The 18,665-nt window shown below is 47.4% G+C and overlaps 1 protein-coding gene across 1 annotated transcript in view; it reads left to right on the plus strand.

The window, feature by feature from the left end:
* The window catches only part of Rab6b (RAB6B, member RAS oncogene family), a 68,768-nt gene extending 54,278 nt beyond the window's left edge, over window positions 1-14,490 (plus strand). Inside the window, exon 8 of the mRNA XM_034484029.2 lies at window positions 10,426-14,490. Within this exon, the coding sequence (XP_034339920.1) occupies window positions 10,426-10,490 (65 nt within the window). The 3' untranslated portion in view covers window positions 10,491-14,490. The remainder of the gene's footprint in view (window positions 1-10,425) is intronic.
* The last annotated feature ends 4,175 nt before the right edge of the window (window positions 14,491-18,665 follow it).

Genomic DNA, 18,665 nt, shown 5'->3' on the forward strand with positions numbered 1-18,665 from the left:
CTGGATTCACCCTGTAAAAAATGTCAACAAGGGTTAGGAGATTGCAGAGTCTTTGTGGGTGGGCATGTGTGTGAAGTCAGTTTGCCAGTCTTGTCATAATTGGTGTCTGTGGAGCTGGTGCAGGGCCTGGCATATCTGGAGAGCCCCCTGCGAGTTTGTCTTGGCACATGTTTGACCGGAAGCATGGACCTGTAAAATATGTGCTTGGAGGTTGGCGGGGGTCAGAGGGGACCCTAGAAATGGAAACAGAGCCTTGGGTCAGATGTCAAAGATGATGAAAGGTGCCAATTTGGGGGAAGGATAAGGCTGTTATTTAGGTAAAGCCATCCACCTTTTGTCTGTGTGGTTCCTTTGTTAAGGAATCTGGTTTTTTTTTTTTTTTTTCTTCCTCCAGCTGGTACTGAGGTTTGGAGAAAGATGTTAGGAAGAGGATGTGCCCTGTGAGTCTATAGGAGCTAGACGCCAGACCTCAGGCCACTGAGTCATCCCTGGCATTATCCAGAGGCTCTGGATCTGTAGAGGTCTGGTCTCCCCCTTACCTCCGCACTGAATTATGGCCACCTCTCCAGAGAGTTGAAGGGCTCTGAGAGCTTGCCTATAAGGGGACCACTGACAACAGGAGTACCTGTGATGATGAGGAAACCCCTTTCCTTCTGTAGGACAGAGGGGCTATGAGCTACAAGTGCCCTGGCCTGCAGGATGGTGAACTAGGATCCAGGGGACACAAAGAACAGCGGCTTATCTATAGTCTGATCAAACTGCTATTTTTATTTTTTCACACAGGGAACATGTCACTATGACTCTGTCTGTGATTCACTTGTTTCTTATCTAAGCTGGTACTTTCCACCAAGGCTACCTATCCACAAGACCTATGACTACTTGTTCTTATCCAGGCTGGTAGTTTTCCACCAAGACTGCCTGTCTACAAGATCTATAGCTATCTGTTCCAGGGTCAGTGTTTTCCCACAGAGACCAAGACTTTGTGTTAGCAGGCATGTATGGCTGACTTAGGCCTATGGCTGATTTAGGCCTTCAGTGTATAAGCAAGGTTGCTCCCAACATACAAGAAAGGCATACATTGAATCAGCGTTAGCTCATTGTCCTTTGGCAATATGGAGTACCCTGGTTAGAACAATTAGTTCAGCCTTTTGTGAAGAGGGTCCCACTGGGAGACGGTTCTCCTCAGTCATTTCAGCTGAGGTGACCACTTCATATGCTACCTGACGGGTTCCTGAGTTATCTCTAAGGGAACTTCCATCTACAAAAAGGGTAAGTTGTGGGTTTGTGAGAGATTGGTCTAGCAGGTTGGATCGGCGTGAACGTAGGGCCTCCATATTCTCTAAGCAAGAGTGGGAGGGCATATCGGAGGAGGATGGGCCAGAAGGAACAATTGCTGGGTTTAGAGCAGGGCTACGGGCCAAGGTGACTTGGGAGTTTTCCAGACAAAAGGTTTGGGCCCATGAGGGTCTGAGGAAAGAGAAAGAAGAGTGGCTCAGGAGATCGGAGAGACGGCGGGTAGAGTATACGGTAATACGCTGAAGTAAAGTGATCTTGAGGACCTTTCGGTGAGTTCAGCCATTGCTGCTAGGGCTCACAGACATGGCTGCCATCTGCACATAAAAAGGGTCCAGTTTAGACAGTAGAGCGAAGGCTCAGTTAGAGGGCCCAATGGGTTGATGAGAACTCCAGTTTCTTGTCAGTAAAGAGGTGGTAGGACCGAATAGAGTCTGAAAGGGCCAAGCCTGAGGCTGCTAAAAGGGAATCTCAGAGAGTAGGCAAAAATGGTGGTGTACTGAGTGTGTGAGAGGCCCACTAGGGGCCTCCTTGGCTGCCTGGTATAGTGGCTTAGCCATATTAGCAAAACTGGATAGCCAATGTCTAAAGAATCCCACTAGGTCTCAAAATAAAAAAATATGATCCACCGTATTTAGTGGCTATAAGTCTCTCAGAACACGTACTTGGTCAGTGGTGAGGGTCTTAGAGCCTTGGCTAAGTTGAACGCCCAAGTATATATTACAGTGGGAGAGCATAGTTGAGCTTTAGATAGGGAGACATGATCCCAGGGAGCCAAGGTAGTTTAGAAGCAAGGAGTTTGCCGTCTGGGACAAAGAAAGGTGGGGGCGGGGGGCTGCAAATTAGGAGGTCATCTCCATACTGAAGAAGTGTACTAGCATTACAGTCTAAGGAGAAGTCCTGGGCCAGGGCCTGGCTAAAGACATGCGGACTATCCAGAAAACCCCGAGGGAGAGCTGTCCATGTGAGTTGTCTTGCAGCCCTTGTATCAGGGTCCCTCTGGGTGAAGGCAAAGAGAAAATATGAGTCAGGGTGTAGGGGGAAGGCAGAGAAGGCATCTTACAGGTCAAGGATGGTAAAGTCGGGATTTGTAGGAGGAGTGTTAGAGTAGAAGGTATAGAGGCTGGTAACCACAGGTAGCCGGAGGTCCGGAAGTAAGCAGTAGGCACTGGAGGGCTTCTGGGTGGGGAGAATGAAGGGTTGCAAGCTGAGTCAGTAGGGATTAGAAGTCCCTGACACGGGGTGGGTAATGATAGGCTTGAGACTGCGACAATGGGTCTCAGAAATGGGGAGCTGGGGTCTTGAAAGGGAAGGAAGAGGTGTCCTTAGGGGGAACTAGGACTGACTGATGGTGGTGAGCAATTACCAGGGTGGAGATGTCCCATACTTGGGGATTGACAGGATCCGGTAGTGTAGAAACAGGGTAGCCTGGGGTAGGGCTGATCTGTGAGGCAACCAAAGGAAGAAGATGATGAGAGTCAAGAGGTTGTGGGATCCGAGAGAGGGTGGCCCCAAAGTGGCTGAGGATATTGTAGCCAAGTAAAGGCACTGGGCAGACAGGCATGACTAGAAAAAAAAATGTGAGAAAAATCATCCTGCAAGAATACAGGGAAGTGGCATAGTCAGTTGGAAAGGAGGGGATTCCATCCACCCCCATAACAGAAATCGGTGAAGGAATGGTGGGACCCAAGTGGGAGGTCAAGACAGAGAAGGTAGCCAATGCCCACCCTGAAGATGATGGAGGATTACCTTGGGATCTGCAAGGGTGACAGGAGTTCTCCAGTCTGGGTGGCACTGGTCCCCTGCTGGGCTAAGGAGCCTGAAGCAGGAAGAGTTTGAGGTACCTGCGCTGATGGGACTGGGCCTTCGTGGCAAGGCACAGAGGACGAGCCCATATTGGGGCATTCTGACTTCCAGTGGAAGGGCTGTGGGTAGAAAGAGCATGGGTTGCTGAGGGTTGGGGCAGTTGCGAGATCCGCGGCCTTCCTGGCCGCATTTGAAACGGGCCCCTGTTGGAGTTGACATTGACCGGACCCCAGTGGGATGGCGGATCTCCCTTGTTCACTCTGCAGGATTGCCAGTGGCCTCAGGGCAATTGCCACATCTTAGGTTGTGGAGTGCAACCTTTTGCTGTAGCTGAGCCTGTTGGGAAGAAGCAGCTGCCTCCTCTCAGGTGTTACAGACCTTAAAAGCCATCTCTACCAATTCCTGGGGTGGAGGGGGGGGGGTTGGAGTTGGGGACCATTCTCAACCTTTTTTAGTTTTTTCTTTCCCCAATACCTGGAAATGATTGGGAATAAAATGGGTAGCCAGGACTGTAGGCCCTGCTGGGTGGCCGGATCAGGGTGGGTGTGTTAGACCATGGTTTGTTGTAATCAATTTTTAAAAAACGGCCAGATTTTCATTTGCCTCCTGTATAATTTCGCAGAGCTTGTCAAAGTTAACAATTTTATTTGAAACCATTTCTATTCTCTGAAGGAGACAATAGACCATGAAGTACCCCCCCCCCCCCCGCCCACTGATGGTCATTGTGACCTGGCTAATAGTTCCAATTAGGCTCTGTGGTCAGCACCCATAGAAGGCCCTGGTCTGCATACTGTCTGACTACAGCCTGAACCTGCCCACATTCCTTGACAGTGAGGGTAGAGGCCTGAGTGACATATGGTCATGTCAAGTTAAGTCACAGGCCTGGCAAAGGAAGCGGAACTCGTTAATATAGGTGGATGGGATGGTGGAGAAGGGGCCTGTCCACTTTTCAGTCTAGGAGAAGTCTTGGCAGGAGAAAGGAACATGAATTCGAACAACTGCTTCAGCTCCGGCCACCTCCTGGAGAGGGCAGAGGAGAGCCTGGGATTGTTGAGATCGGATATGAGAGGCTACAAGGGGAAGTGGGCCAGTATGCGGCTGGGACCAGGGTGTGAGACAATCCATAGGCAGAGCCTGTGTTAGTAAAGAAGGAGGGGCAACAGGAGGAGAGAGAAGAGGGGAGGGGCAAGGGTAAGGGGGAGGAGTTAATTGTCCTTGGCTTTTGAGGAGACGGAAAGGGGGTGGACACAAGGGAGAAGGCTAGCCAATAGGCGGGGTATTGATGGTGTAGGACGGGGAGGAGTGGGCAGGGAAGGAGGAAGGGGCGGGTAAGGGAGGAAGGTTGGCCAATAGACTCAAGCTTATGGTGGTGTAGAAGTTGGAGTAGTAGACCCGGCTGGGGAAAGAGTTGGGGTGCCCGTGACTCAGACGGGTAAAGGGTGGGTTGTAGTCCAATTCCCCGGGTGAAAGTGTGTCTGGAGGTGTCGAAACCTTAGCCAACAAGACTTGAGCCATTGAGCACTGACTACAGAGAGAGGGGCGGAAGTACAGTTCCCCAGAAAACCTGTACATAGGGGAGCTCGGGCTGACTGTCCATACGCCAACAGAAATCTTCAAGATCATGAAGGATGTTACAGTCAACAGTACCTCCTGGTGGCTATTTGGACTCACTGTCCAGGGCATATTGTGGCCCAGCCACAGAACAAAGAGAAACCAGGCACTTTGAACTTATGGTCCAAGACAGCCCCAATTTGGATAAAGTGCATAACAGATACCGCTACTGAAGATCGGGTTTAGACTTGGCGTTGTCTATCTTCTGGCCTTGCCAGAGCCCCTGAGGCCTATGATGCATCGTCCCATATGATAGTCTGGGGTTGAAGAGTGTGTGTGCGTGTGTGCGTGTGGGGGAGGTGGGAGGGGGAGAAGACCTTAGAAAGGACATCTCTGAATCCAGAGGCTCCCTGGAACAAAGACCCAGTCTTTTTTTCTGCATGGATAGGCTTGCTCTGGCATGGCCAAGACTTGGCAGGGATCCCTAGGTAGGTCCTGAACCCGGAAGAGGCACCTAGTATCTGTTAGGCTGTCACTGGGAAATGGTTTTCATTGAGTGGAGAGAGGGAAAGAAGTGGTCCCCACATGCCCTGGGGCCTGGCCCACAGGACTGGGGGCTCAACTTCTCCCAGTTCTTCAGAATCAAGATAATAGGTTTCTCCACTGATGAGATTAACCATTTCAAGCCACTCAAAAGTATAAAGGCAGGCTTATTAAGAGGTAGCTCTCGGGTAACTTAACCAATCTCATAAGTGGAGGTCAGTGAAGTCACACATCAGGGCTAAAGCAAGGAGGGTTTACAGATTCAGGGCGCAGGGTGATGACGTGTGAGCTAAGGGCTGGGTGGGATTATGCCTGTATAAGGTAAAGCATGTTAGCCCAGAATTTTCTTCTTGTGGGTGGGGTTGGGAGAAGAGCAAACAGGGTTTCTTAGCTTATGGAGGGGATACGCAGGGATTCCAAGGAAACAGTAACCACATGGTCTAAGGAGTGAGTGTTGGGCATTGGGGGAACCTTAGTGGGTCTGGGCCAAGGTGTGCTGTTAAGAGATCATGCTATGCAACAGATTTCACACAAGAAGAGGTTTATGGGAGAGGGGACCTGAAAGGCCATCTTGGAGTTGGGATATGAAAAAGAGACAGCGGGAGACAGAGACAGACAGAGAGACTGGGAAACAGAGAGAACAAGACACACAGAGAGAAAGACTGGGATGGCTTGACACTTACAAGGTGTGTGTGTCACCTAGGGGAACTATGCAGCTCATAGGACAGTGGAAATGCCCCTGGCCACAGCGAGTGATGACATGCGCTGCTAGCTCTGGAGTTGCTGAAGGACAAGCTGGTGGAGCGCCCAATTTATAATATACTTTTTTTGTTTATTATAAAAAGCGAGGAAACTCAGTCATTCTGGATTTCTGACGGGGTTGAAAACTTATAGCTATTTACCGTAAGAGAAAAGATTTGAGTGGATGGTAGTCAGCTGACATTCATCCTAAAGCCAGGTTCAGAACTAAATGTTTTAGTTAGGATAGATGACAGAGGTGCTGGTTAGTCAACAAAATGATGGACTGGGTATTAGGACTATCTTGTACCTCACTGGTACAAATTGGCATAATTATGCTCTAATTGTATTTTGAGAGAAAAGTTTCATTTTAACAGGAAGGGTGATGTGTAGGAGGAGCTAAGGTAGGAGGAGTACTGAGAGCAAGAAAAGGAGTAAGAAGACGAGGAGAAGAAGGATAGGAGAAGCTAGGTGATGAAAAAGAGAAAGAGGGGGGAGACAGGGAGGCAGATATTCATGTATCTCCACCAGTCAAAGATAGTTGTTATATCTAGGTCGGTCAGTGGGTTACACCTCTGATTGAACAATTCCAAACTTATAACGCTTATGATTAACATTATTTTAAAAAAATGTATAAATGCAAAAAGGAAAAGGGGGCATGTGATAGGGGTTTTCTAAGGGGGGTGGGGGGAAATGGGGAAAGGGGATGGCATCTGAAGTATAAATAAAATATCTAATAAAAAAAAGAAAAAGAAAAAAAGCGAGGAAAGAGGAAGGGGGTCGTGGTGAGGTGGGAACAAGGGTGCCCATGCTTTCTAGACTGCTTCCTGCTATCTGGGAGCATCGACGTCTTTGGGGACTCAGGAAAGCTGGGATGCTAGCCACGTCCTGGGAAAGCTGGCTGTTTCGCTGGCTGTACAGGCTCTGTGGGACCATGTGGGGCTAGAAAAGTGCAGGCCTAGTTGAAGCAGTCTATGAGACTGGACTACCTGGGCCCAGCCACTTTCAAGCTTATTATTTATAAGCTGGATGCTTATTTTGAGTTAACACCGGGACCTGCCAGGATGCTGGGACAGATACATGCAAGAGATAAAGTTAAGGAATTCAAGTAGAAAAACTTTTCTTAGTTGTACATTTGAAACTCTTAGGCCCATGGTCTGGGTATTTTGGAGAGAGGAGTCCCCCAAACCAGAGAAAGGAGATCCCCCCCTCAGGAATAAGTGGGATAGCCAACAACAGCCTGTTTCCCCTATACACAAGGGAAACAGGCTGTTGGTTGACAGTACTTATCTGAAGTCCATTTGCGCCATGAGAGGTGAATTCAGCCTGAATTCCCTGAAGCTTCCAAGAATTTAAGTTTACAAAAAGAAATGTTTTAGACATGTTACCATTACCACTGTTTGTAATCTATACTGAAATCCATATTATAGAAGAGACTCACCCCGTTCTGTCACAGTAGAAGCTCAGGAAATGATTTTGAGTTAAAAGCATGGACACCCTTTAAGAGCTCAGGGAGGACAAGGGAGCAGAAGGGCAAACGCTTTCTTGATCTTGATTTTCAGTACAAATACAGGCCATGAAAGAGGGGGTTCTTCCCTCTATCCTGAAGACTGGGTGTATTGGACAGTTTTATTAGCACAGTGAGAAGCACCTGTACGTCTGTACTTCGAAGACAACCAAAGGAAATGTAAAACCTTGAGCTAGTGACTGTTATAAAAGCAGTAGTGCTTTACCAGAGCTAGATTAATGGTTTATTAGAACTGCGGTGACTCGAGTTAAAACTCTGGGCTTTTGAAGTCTGAATACAACCGTAGTGTAGCAAAGGAAAGAAACCTGAAGCATTTTCTTTCTTTAATACCTTAAGTTACTTCCTTACGCCTTTACAAATTGCATTTACACACCTTAAAAACATTGTCTTAGACCCTAAGACATTTTCCCAGACCCTCACAGCTAAAGCTTTAAACTTCACACTATTTTCCTATCCAGCCATTGACTGAGAGCAGTCGCTGTAAAGCAAAAATAGTGAAAGGTTCCACTGAAATCTGTTTCGTGAGTTTGTCTCCTTTCTGAGTCTGGTAACAAGGTACACTGTGGCTCAGCCTAGTAGTAGCTCTTGAAGCCTGGGGCCTGAGTTTTACACACGAGGACAAAGAGAAGCAGCTGACCTCGGCTGCTGCTGGTAAGCTTACAAAGCTGTCACCAGCCTCGTCCTCAGTGCCAGCGATCTGAAAAGAATAAGTTTCATCTGAGTTAAGTAGGAAGTACAGACCAAGTAGCTTCCGAATCAGGGGACCTGGATGGGGCAGGGTTGTGTGTGATACTTGTAGAAGGAAGGAAAGTATGGAATCTGTTGAAGAAGAAGAAGACAGTCTTTTTTTTTTTTTTTTTTTTTTTTTCCCACAAGACACAGAGAAGAAGACAGTCTTGATTGCAGAACCTCCATGTGTGGTAGAGGGCAAGGATCGAACCAGACCTGATTCATGGGAAAGCCTGAATCCTAGTGTGAGACACCTTGGATGCTGTGCCTCTGCTCCAGGTGATAGCATAGGTGTTACTGAGCTGGCTTAGGGATGCCACTCTGCTAAGCAAGGGTTAGGTGGCTCAGAGGGGTACCTGGGAAAGATGAGAAGATCCCAATGAGGCCTTTGCTCAGGGCCAGCAGTGCAAGCCAGGATCTGGAGTATACTGGGATCAGTGGGGACACCACAGAACCACAGTTAGCATAGAATATCATCAGGAAGGTCAGGATGGTCTGGGAAGCATTTGTAGAGATGTAGGGATCAGAGAAAAGGGACCATGGGATGGGAGAGGACAAAGCTGAGCTGAGGGGGTGGGGGAAGGCAAGCAAGCTTACGTACTCTACAGTGGCATCAGATGTGTGGGTGTACATACATACATACTGGCAAGATAAAGCTGTATGTTTTTCTGTGAGCACACACACAAGATAGAGAAAATAAAGGTAGGTGGAAAATCATACTGAAAATACATACCGTGCTGAGTGAGAGCTTCTTACCAATCAAGGCAGAGAAGCGATGTAACTTTGTAACTTTTTTTGCCAAAAGAGCCTCACATGTTACCTCCAAATAGGGGATACAGAACCATTCTTAGGATGCTAGCAAGCTCCATTGCCACTACACCCCACTCACACCTGTTTTGTGCAACAATGCAACCCCACCAGAGCCCAGCCAGGGATCTGGGTGAGGCTGTTGAGCATTCAAGGGCTTGGTGCTCGGCAGTGGCTGATGATCTGGCTGGAGGCAAAGCTAACGTCTCATGAAGTTGGTCTGGGTTTGCAGCCAGAGATGATGGGAAGGTACAGGGTGCCTGCACTTTGAATCCACTCCTGTGGTGTTCCTGGCAAGTGTGATTCAGCCCCTGGCCCCCAGAATGCCGGTAGAAAGGCCCCGCACCTCCTCACAGGTGCAGCTTCTTACTGTAGCAGCCTTGAGAAGGGGCACTCCTGCTGACCATGGCAACCCCCATCCTCCTGTACTTTATGATATGGACACTCAATTCTGAGCCTGGCTGGGGGACTCTTCCCTCCCAGGGCACTCTGGGCCAGCCATTAACCAGGCTGAGACTATTGCTAGATGCTGGAGTTGGAGCACAGTTTATCAGTCACTGGGACGACTAAGACAACTAAGATGAGTCTCCCTGGCCTCTGTGGTGTGGATAGTTGTCGAGAACCACTATGCCAAACATTCGGGGGGCCACAATGTTGTGGACCATTCTGCCCCACGTTTGGGGGCCAAAATGTCGGGGACCACTCTATCAGTGTTGGAACCCACACTGCCAAAAGCCTTGGGGGCTAAATTGTTAGAGCCCAAACTATCCCAGAGAGAGAGAGAGAGTGAGGATGGACACGAGGAATGGAGACCACACAGAGTGTGATTCAATCTCGTTTATTCTTCAGTCTCTCTTCCTAATCCAAGTCCCAAGTCTCGAGTTCCTAGACCCTAGTTCCTAGTCCCTAGTGCCTCCAAGTTCCAAGTTTCCAGTTCCAAGTTCTAGTCTCTAGTCTCATCCAAGTTCAAGTGTCTAATAATTTCTTCTGTCTGCTTCTTGCCTTTTATATGTCTCACTTCTAAGCCATGCCTTTAAGTCACACCTATAAGTCTTGGCTCTAAATCACACCTTTAAGTGTCACACACCCAAGGGAAAATCCTGGGTATCTAAAACAAGATGTTATCAGAATGTGCTCAGCTGTTGTAAACAAGTCTCTTGTCAGGGTATATGGCTCAAAATGGCTGCAAGGATGATAGCCACCTTCTGTCGACTCCCCATAGATAGTGAGATGACAGCCAGGTTCACTCTGGGTCAACAGTTTGGGGAGCTAGTGGGGTGTAGGCAGGTAGAGTTAGGAGAGAAAAGGGTGAGGCAGTTCCCTTCATGCTCCAGCTGAGCTAAGAGGCTCAGGCTAAGAGGCTGTGGGATTGCAGAGGGATAGCATGGTATCTCGGTGACGTCACTTCTTCCTTAGCCCGCCTCCTACAGTGATTGACATCAAGCTGGACAAGCCTCAGGAGCCCCCGGCCAGCGAGGGCGGCTGCTCCTGCTAATGCACCGCCCACTCGGCTTCCTCAACGCCACTCACTTGTTTTGCCTCCTATCGGTTAGCTTCCTAACGGGGTGGGAACTGAGTTTATCAAGACGGGGAGGATCTTTCTTTTCTCTCTCTCTCTAGGAGTAGGGTGGGATATGGGGAGGGAGGCTGGGCATCAGGGACCATGTCACTCTTAACAGCTGTTACCTAAACAACTATTTTTTGGTTTGGTTGTAATATATTGTACTTTATTAAGATTGCCAAAAACTGTTAAAATTTAAAAAAAAAAAATTTAAATCATGTGTATACAACTTTTTGCCAGATAAGAAAAGTAGTCATTTTTATTTGAAAGAAGTGCTTTTTTTGTTTGTTTTTGTATATTTGTAAACTTACAGAGACCCTCTTCACACACCCCTTCCTTCCTGTTCTCTTGGAACTGTGTGTCACCTCTATTTTCCTCCTACCCACAGCCCAGAAAATTAAAGCAATTAACAGAAAAGTAGTAATTACGTTCTAGTTCTGGGTCACGTGGCCCAAACCAACAACCCAGCACCCCACAGTCAAATCAGACTTTAATCTAACAAACCAGCCTCTGAGGGGGCATTGTCAAGTCCTTCCTTGGCAGAGTGGGACACATTAGCAGGCCCCTGAGTGGAGATGAAGGCCCACGGACTGTAGCTTCAGCAGCAGACCCCTTGGCTGCTTCTGCCTCTTCTCCTTCCCTGAAAAACAAAAACAAAAACGTAGAGCCAGAAAGCACAGGCAACAGTGCGTTCTCTGGACTGACCCAGTGACAAGCAGAGCAAGAAGTTACTAGAAGGATGGGGTGCTCTTGGCAGCTGGGGGCTGAGGGGTTGTGTGGGTCTCAAAAGTTGTAATCCACTGGCCCAACAGTTGACATGTGTAGTTAGGCTGACTGGCTGACTTAATGTGTGACACTGGTTGGCTCAGGGATGCTGAAGCCTAGGGCACCTGCCATCACTGCAGCTACCATTGAGGAAGTGAGGGGTGTCAGCCCTGACTCTGAACACTCCGTGTTTTCAGACCCTTGGTTACTAATCTTGCCGAATGTTGTTCTGGAAAAGTTGATTGCTTGATGTGTTTCACCCCTGGCATAGATCATTTGAAATCTTTGTATGAATACCTTTGGGAGTGTTGAGAAGGCTGCTCAGAGCACTGACCCCTGCCCCCCCCAGCAGGCTGTCCTTGCTTTCCCCACTCATTTCCCAGACTGTTTCTGTCTTGAAGACCTTCAAGTATCTAACAGAATGCTCTTTTCAAAGCAAAATAGCCCACATTCTAAATGCACCCAGACTCACTGCTGTTGTCTGCCTTTGGGCAGGCCTGGGGCAGTGACTCTAACCAGAACAACCCAGCCCCATAGCAAAGGCTCTTCTAGACTGCTGATGGGCAGAGGGAATTGCCTCCACAGGCAGAACTCCAACAAGGAAGTTGGGATAAATTATAGCATCTCTCAAAAAATGAGTTCAAAATGGTAGCCTACATGGCAGAGCTGATTCTGTGAGTGGACCTGTCATGCTCTCCATCCTGGGAGACAGTGTCAGAGCCGGTTCTAGTGAAGAAGAGAGGAAGCAGGACCTCCCCTGGGCACCCCTTCCAGAAGGCAAGGACCAATGTACGAGCATAATTGAAATGTCACGTGTTTAGTTTTTATATGTGTGTACATAATTATACATAGAGATAGACTTGTGTATACACCCTCCACACGTACGCACACATAATCACATATACATGTGCTCAATGTATCCCCCTTGTCTCTCCCGCTCACAACTTGGAACTTGCATTGTGATTCCGGTTTTTGGAAGTTCAAAAGTATGCAGTGTATTGAAATAAGAAATAATTCAATATTGTCAAATAACTTGTGGTTGTCTTGCCTTCAATAAAATAGTGCATAGGTGTGTTAAACTACAAGCAAAAATCGTCCACAGAACTACCTTTACCACTGCTTTATGTACCTGTGTGCACAGGTGTGCATGCCGTCGTGGGCCAGTGTCCCCCCAGTGTGGACACCCCACCTACGTGGTGCTTGTTGGAAGAAATCATACTTACCCCGTGGTGACAACAGCCTGGCTGGCAGTGAGGGACAGAGCCCTACTGACAGCATTCTACTGGCTCTCACTGAATGAATGTAGGGTGGTTTTTAACCTTCTTGACACTGAATAACATTTCTTGTATTCCTGTAACTCAAATTAGAAACTCCATTCTCTTTTCTTGTGCACACAATCTAAGGCATCGTGGCCTGCTATTAGAAACAGCAGATGCCGTGGCAGACGCCATTTCTGGTTGATCTGGCCTAAGGAGCCCTGCCTTCCTAACTTGTACACAAAACCCCTTCTTGAGTTTAGGCTAGCTCTGTGGCCCCTGAGAATGAGGGTTCTGCCCCATCGCTCTCCCACCCCAGAGGTGCCCTGGCCTTCTTTTTCTTAGCCAAGCTGTCCATCTCCTTCCCTAAAGGCAACCAAGGCAGCCAGGCCCCAACAGAACTGTACTGGACCTGGGCTCTCCCCTTGACCACCACCACCACCATCCTACTTGTAGGTAGGATCCAATCAGGTTCTCTTAAAGATGTCCTGAAATTATGTGTCCCTGTCTTTGCTGAATCCAGATCAGTCAGAGGACAGAATGGAGGATTCCTCTTAGGGCATGATCTCAACGTAGTAATTCAGTTCTTCTCTCTGGACACTGTGCCTGGCCAGGCAGATGGGCATGGTCCTCTTCCTTTTCAAGGAGCCTTGAAGGAAAGTTGTCAGCAAAACTTCTGTGAACAGTGCAGAGATTGAAAAGGCAGGTAGCATAGCTGTACACACCTGCAGACCAAATCAAAGGTATGACATCGGTGTCCTGAGTGGTAGTGTTGCTGTGGAGTCAGAGGTTAGAATGCTGGGTGGTTAGAGCCTTGTTGCTGTCAGTCACTGCTCCCTGTCTCCATCTTTAAACATTTTGCAATATCTCAAGATCCAGGAAGCCATGGCCACATCAGTTCACTGTCTCAGGCAACAAAGACAAGGGTTACAAGGTGGTAGCTAGGAGTATAGACACCTGGGCCTAGTCTCTGTAATCCAGAGGCTAACCAATATCAGAGATCTAAGTACTGCTGGCTTCAGCATCCTGCAGGCAGAGCAGTTTATCCCTTCTCCATATGGACGGGGGAGAGGCTGTCAGCAAAGTAGCTGAAGATGGTTAGAGCTACACAAGAGCCAGCTAGCAGGAGTCTGATTGTGTCAAATGCTCAAGGCTTGATGCTCACTAGTTTCTAAACTACCTCTCCCCCAAGAATGGGAGGCACCATCACCTTGCCACAGCACTGGGAGCCAAACCCTTCTTGTTTCACAGGTGGGAGAACCAGAACAGACAAAGTCACCTACAGGCCAGAGATGATCAGAACTAGTGTTGGCATTCTTGATCCATTGCTGACCTGCGGTGTTCAGACAGGACTGCTGTGCTCATGTCCTTTAAGCCACCTCTACTCCATGGCTAGTACATAAGGGTATTCCCAGCCAGACTCACTAAAGAGAAGATAGGTGCACTTCGGGCTCTCACTATAAAGAAGGGTAGTCCCCAAATCTACTTGAATTGTCTTGTGTACACACACAGAGAGAGCAGTAGTCAGGGTACCCTTTTAATTTTTGTTTGAAATCAACTTCTCTGCTGTTCCGAAATCTTGGAGTTTCAATGTGCCGACTCCTTGGACTCTAGACCCGTGTGATTGACACTCTCCACAGGGTATGATTATCAGGAAAACCTTGCAGCGGGAGTTCCAATGGGCCCTTCAGGAGGCAGGAAGCCTCCATAGCAATGAAGGCCAGCCTGCCTGTTGTGATGTGTTGATTTCTCACCTCACCTGTCCTTTGATGTGAGGAGCAGAGGGTGGCATTTCCATCTCTACTGGGCTCAGAAGGCACAGTGGCCATATTGACTTTACATTCAACTGTGTAATATGTGGAAAAGACTCAGCATGTTGGTCAAATAATAAACTGTCCTAATTCTCGACACAAGGCTTCTTGTTGACTGTTTCTTAGTGGTATAGTTACATATTGGGGCTTAAAAGCAGGCCTCCTCGAAGGCCCTCTCCTGTCTGGGTGGTGTATCCCCTCCACAGAGCCCTTTCCTTTTGTCCCTGCTCACCTGGGCTCTCGACCAGTTCTAAAAGAAAACTGTGGACCAGTGAGATTGTGTCAGACATCTCGTCTGTCTGGGAAGCTCCGGGAGGGACCAGGACTTGGGAGTATATTTACCATCACCCCCATGCTCTACTTGTCATGGCTAGGGGTTAGGAAGGCAGACTGGGGGAAGGACTGTGTTTCCTATCCTCTTGATCTCCAGACTATCATTTAAAGAAAGAACTTAAGGGTGATTATGATTACCTTTAAAATGGCACCAACCATGATCACATGCAGCTTCTCCCACAAGTTAGGGAACAGTCTCTAAGAGGTCTCTCAGATCTTGACATCCTCCAACCTAGCCGGTACCTTCAGAGCCAAGCTGGCTCTCAGAACAATTCCTGAAGATGCTGGAAGTGCCACTCTTCAAGTCCAAGTTCACCAATGACCTTTCCTGCTTTGAAAAGTTCTGGAACACTCCAGTTTGCCACAAGGTCACTACTAATTAGAAGCTATGAAAGTCTCTGCCGCATCAGGTTTGTCATAGGATATGGGGGAAACCGGTGCAGGGGCTGGCGAAAGGTAGAAGGCTGAGAGCCTGAGAAAATGACTGCATGGTCCAGACGGTGAGAGGAGCCAGTCCTTCCTCAGCACAGTAGTGTTCAGGGACACAAGGCTTCACGCTATTGAGGAAATGGTTGCTCTCTTCCGTTAAGATGTTAGCACAGCTGCCTGCAGTTCCCGAAAAGACTGAGGAGGTACTCCAGGCAGGTACATGAAATGACACTGCAACTGCTCTGCTTAAAGCACAATATGAGGGCAGGGGCTACTGGGTGACTTTCCCCCTAATCACTGCAAGAGTGGCCACTGCTAAGCTTGCTAAGAGTGGCCAGTGCTAAGATTTTATAGATGTCAGGAAAATTTTTGTAGCCTTGAAAAATACACACACACACACACACACACACACACACACACACACACACACAGAGAGAGAGAGAGAGAGAGAGAGAGAGAGACAGACAGACAGACAGACAGACTGACTGACTGACTGACTGACTGACTTACTTATATGCATAACCTGAATACACACACACATTTTTTTCCAGGTCAATAGAACTAGGTATTCCATGTGCTGAATGAAGCTACAGGAAGAGACACAACCTACTGAGGACCCCATGTAGCATAGGGGAACGGGTAAGGGAGAGGGTAGCACAGACACAATTCGGGGCAAGAATGGAAAGAGCCAGCTAAACTTGGGCAATTCTTTAAGAACAAAGGGAAGCAGCACATTCTGGATGCAATGTCAGCAGAACACGGTTGCAGTTGCCAATTACTCTTATACAAATCGACCTGTTGGCGGAGGCAGCTACCTGCACCAGTGTTCTGAGATTCCAAACGAAAGACACACACAGGAAGCCTTAGATTTTAAAATGCCTTAAACAGCTCAATGGCTGGGCCACTCCCAAGCCTCCACATAGCTAACACCTCCCCTTTGATATTCATGAGTTATTACTTACTAAAATCTATAGTTTATCTGTCTCCCTAGACAGAGTCGGGGTGTGGGGGGCCTAGGGGGATTCTTCCCCCAGCTCTTACACAATTGGTATGCTCTCTTCTGCATCTCAGGCCTGGTCCTTACTCCTTTCCTAGCATGGTGGCTATATCCTTCTCCTCCCCCTGTCCCACCCACAAATCCTCAAGTCCCACCTGTCTCCCTGACCAGCCATTGGCAGCCAGCAACTTTACTTACCAATCAAAACCAACTGGGGGCTGGGACCTGCCTTTTTCACACATGAGATCAAGGCCTAAATTTCTATTATCTGTCTGCAATGAGGTTTTTCTTCCTACCTATATGAAATCAAAGGCCTCAATTTATTTATTCATCTATGTATATTTAAAATTTCCCTTCTGTGGAGATTAATATCTCTGTGGGTATGTGTGCAGTGTATGTATGTATATCCTTTCTCTTTATGTTAAATCAATATCCTTTATTTAACATCAATTAAATTACCTTATACTTACTGTATAAGCCTTTTTCTAGGCTATTAATTTGTCATAACCAGACTAATCCCAGAATTCCCATGGATCCTATGTTCAAAGAACCCAGCTGCCTGCAATGAATGGCGTAAACTTTTAAAATTTCCTTTAAAGCAATTACTATCATTTCTCCTTTCTATCCTTAAAAACAATTAAATCAGTTTTTATTCATTCTCCCTTCTGTGGAGATTAACATCTCTGTGGATATATATATTATGTCACCTTTCGTTTTACATAATTTGAATTAATATCTTTTTTAGATGTATTTAACTTTGAATTTTTGTTCAAAAATATTCAAAGTTGTATTTAACTTTGAATATTTTTGTTTAAGCCTATTTTAGGCATATCTTTTTATCTTTAAAACAATTTCCTTTTATTTTGTATCTTATTTAGGTCTGTCTTTAGCCTGTCTTATCTCAGCAGGAGCTTTTAGTATCTGTGGCTTAAGCTCTTTGTAGCAGCTCAGTAGTGTCTGGCTCAATGTTTAGCCCACTGCCCCAACCCTGGGTGTGTCCTAGCCTTAAGCCACAAACCCCAGAATCATGTGTGCCAAACTAGCATGAATCTTTACCTTAGTTTTGAACCGGCACGGTTTGGGAAGAACCACATGGCTCAGCTCTGCTGAGAAACCCATTCTCCCTGCCTCTTAATCTTGTTTTTGTTTGTTTGTTTGGTTTGGTTTGGTTTGGTTTTCAAGACAGGGTTTCTCTGTATAGCCCTGGCTGTCCTGGAACTCACTCTGTAGACCAGGCTGGCCTCGAACTCAGAAATCTGCCTGTCTGCCTCCCAAGTGCTGGGATTAAAGGCGTGCACCACCACTGGCCGGCCTGCCTCTTAATCTTAAAGGGAAGGCATGTGTATTCTACTTGGGAATCTCTAACTTTTAAAAGTGAGTATAAACACCGTGCTGGGTGCCATCTGTTGTGGTTGTCAATCGTACTCAAATCTCTTCGGTGGCTGCGGCAGTTGCACGGTTGCTACCCATACCAATGTTCTGGGTTCCCAAATAAAAGCCACACACATGTAGCCTTATATTTTAATGTGCCTTCAACAGCTCAATGGCTGGGCCACTCCAAACCTCTCCTCTGATAGAACACCTCATGTCAGGAGGTGCTGGAGGCCTTGGGAAGCAGTGGTAGGGGTTTCCCAGCTGTTGTTAAGAGCTGAGGCCTCTCCAGAGACCATGAAGCACCTATCAGTGAGAAACTACTGCTGCCAAGGCTCCATGGACGATTCCAGAAGTAGATTATTTACTCCAGGCCTTCTTTGATGCAGCTGCCTGTTTACAGCTGTGTTTGACAGCAGCCCATAGCAAAGCCAGACCTATGCATTCCAGGCAGGCATTCTACCAACCTAGTTTTTAGCCCCGCCCAGCTTACCTTTTGCTCAGGACCACATCAGGCTATGAGTAACATTTATCCTGCTCTCCATCCTCATCACTTTTTGATATACTGACTCTCCCACTAAGTAAAATCTCTTTATTGCCCGGAAAAAAGGGGAGGTCAGTAAACACATTTTCTAACATTTTTTTCTAACACATTTTAACATTTCTAACATTTCTTTCACATTTTTTTTCATGAGTACCTACTGTAATGTGAACGCCCTTCATCATGCTCTGTGACTAACATGAACAGCAGTGTCCAAAGGGCAGTAAGAACCCTAGCGGCAATACTGCTTCCCAGTGAGGACTGACAGTCATCTCATGACTTATCTATTCTGTGCTGTATCTGTCTCATACACCATAAGCAAGGCCAGTAGATATTTTAGGGGGGGAGCTGAGTATTTATGATAAGAATTGTGGGATTGTATTGTCAGCCCAAGTGACCCACAGGGAGGCCATGTGTCAGCAGGCAGAGGCTTGGGCTAGACTGTCCAGAGAACACCCATGTATTTATCCTGTCACTCTCACTGGTCAAGGCCAGCCCAGATGCTCCTGCACATGTTCCCAGAGCACTGTACACCAGTCACTGCTCTGATGGTTAGTGAGGCCTCAGTGAGTGGGAGATGAGAGGAAGAGTCTATATGCTGTGATC

Source organism: Arvicanthis niloticus, chromosome 21, assembly GCF_011762505.2.
Source record: "Arvicanthis niloticus isolate mArvNil1 chromosome 21, mArvNil1.pat.X, whole genome shotgun sequence".
NCBI classification, from domain to species: Eukaryota; Metazoa; Chordata; class Mammalia; order Rodentia; family Muridae; genus Arvicanthis; species Arvicanthis niloticus.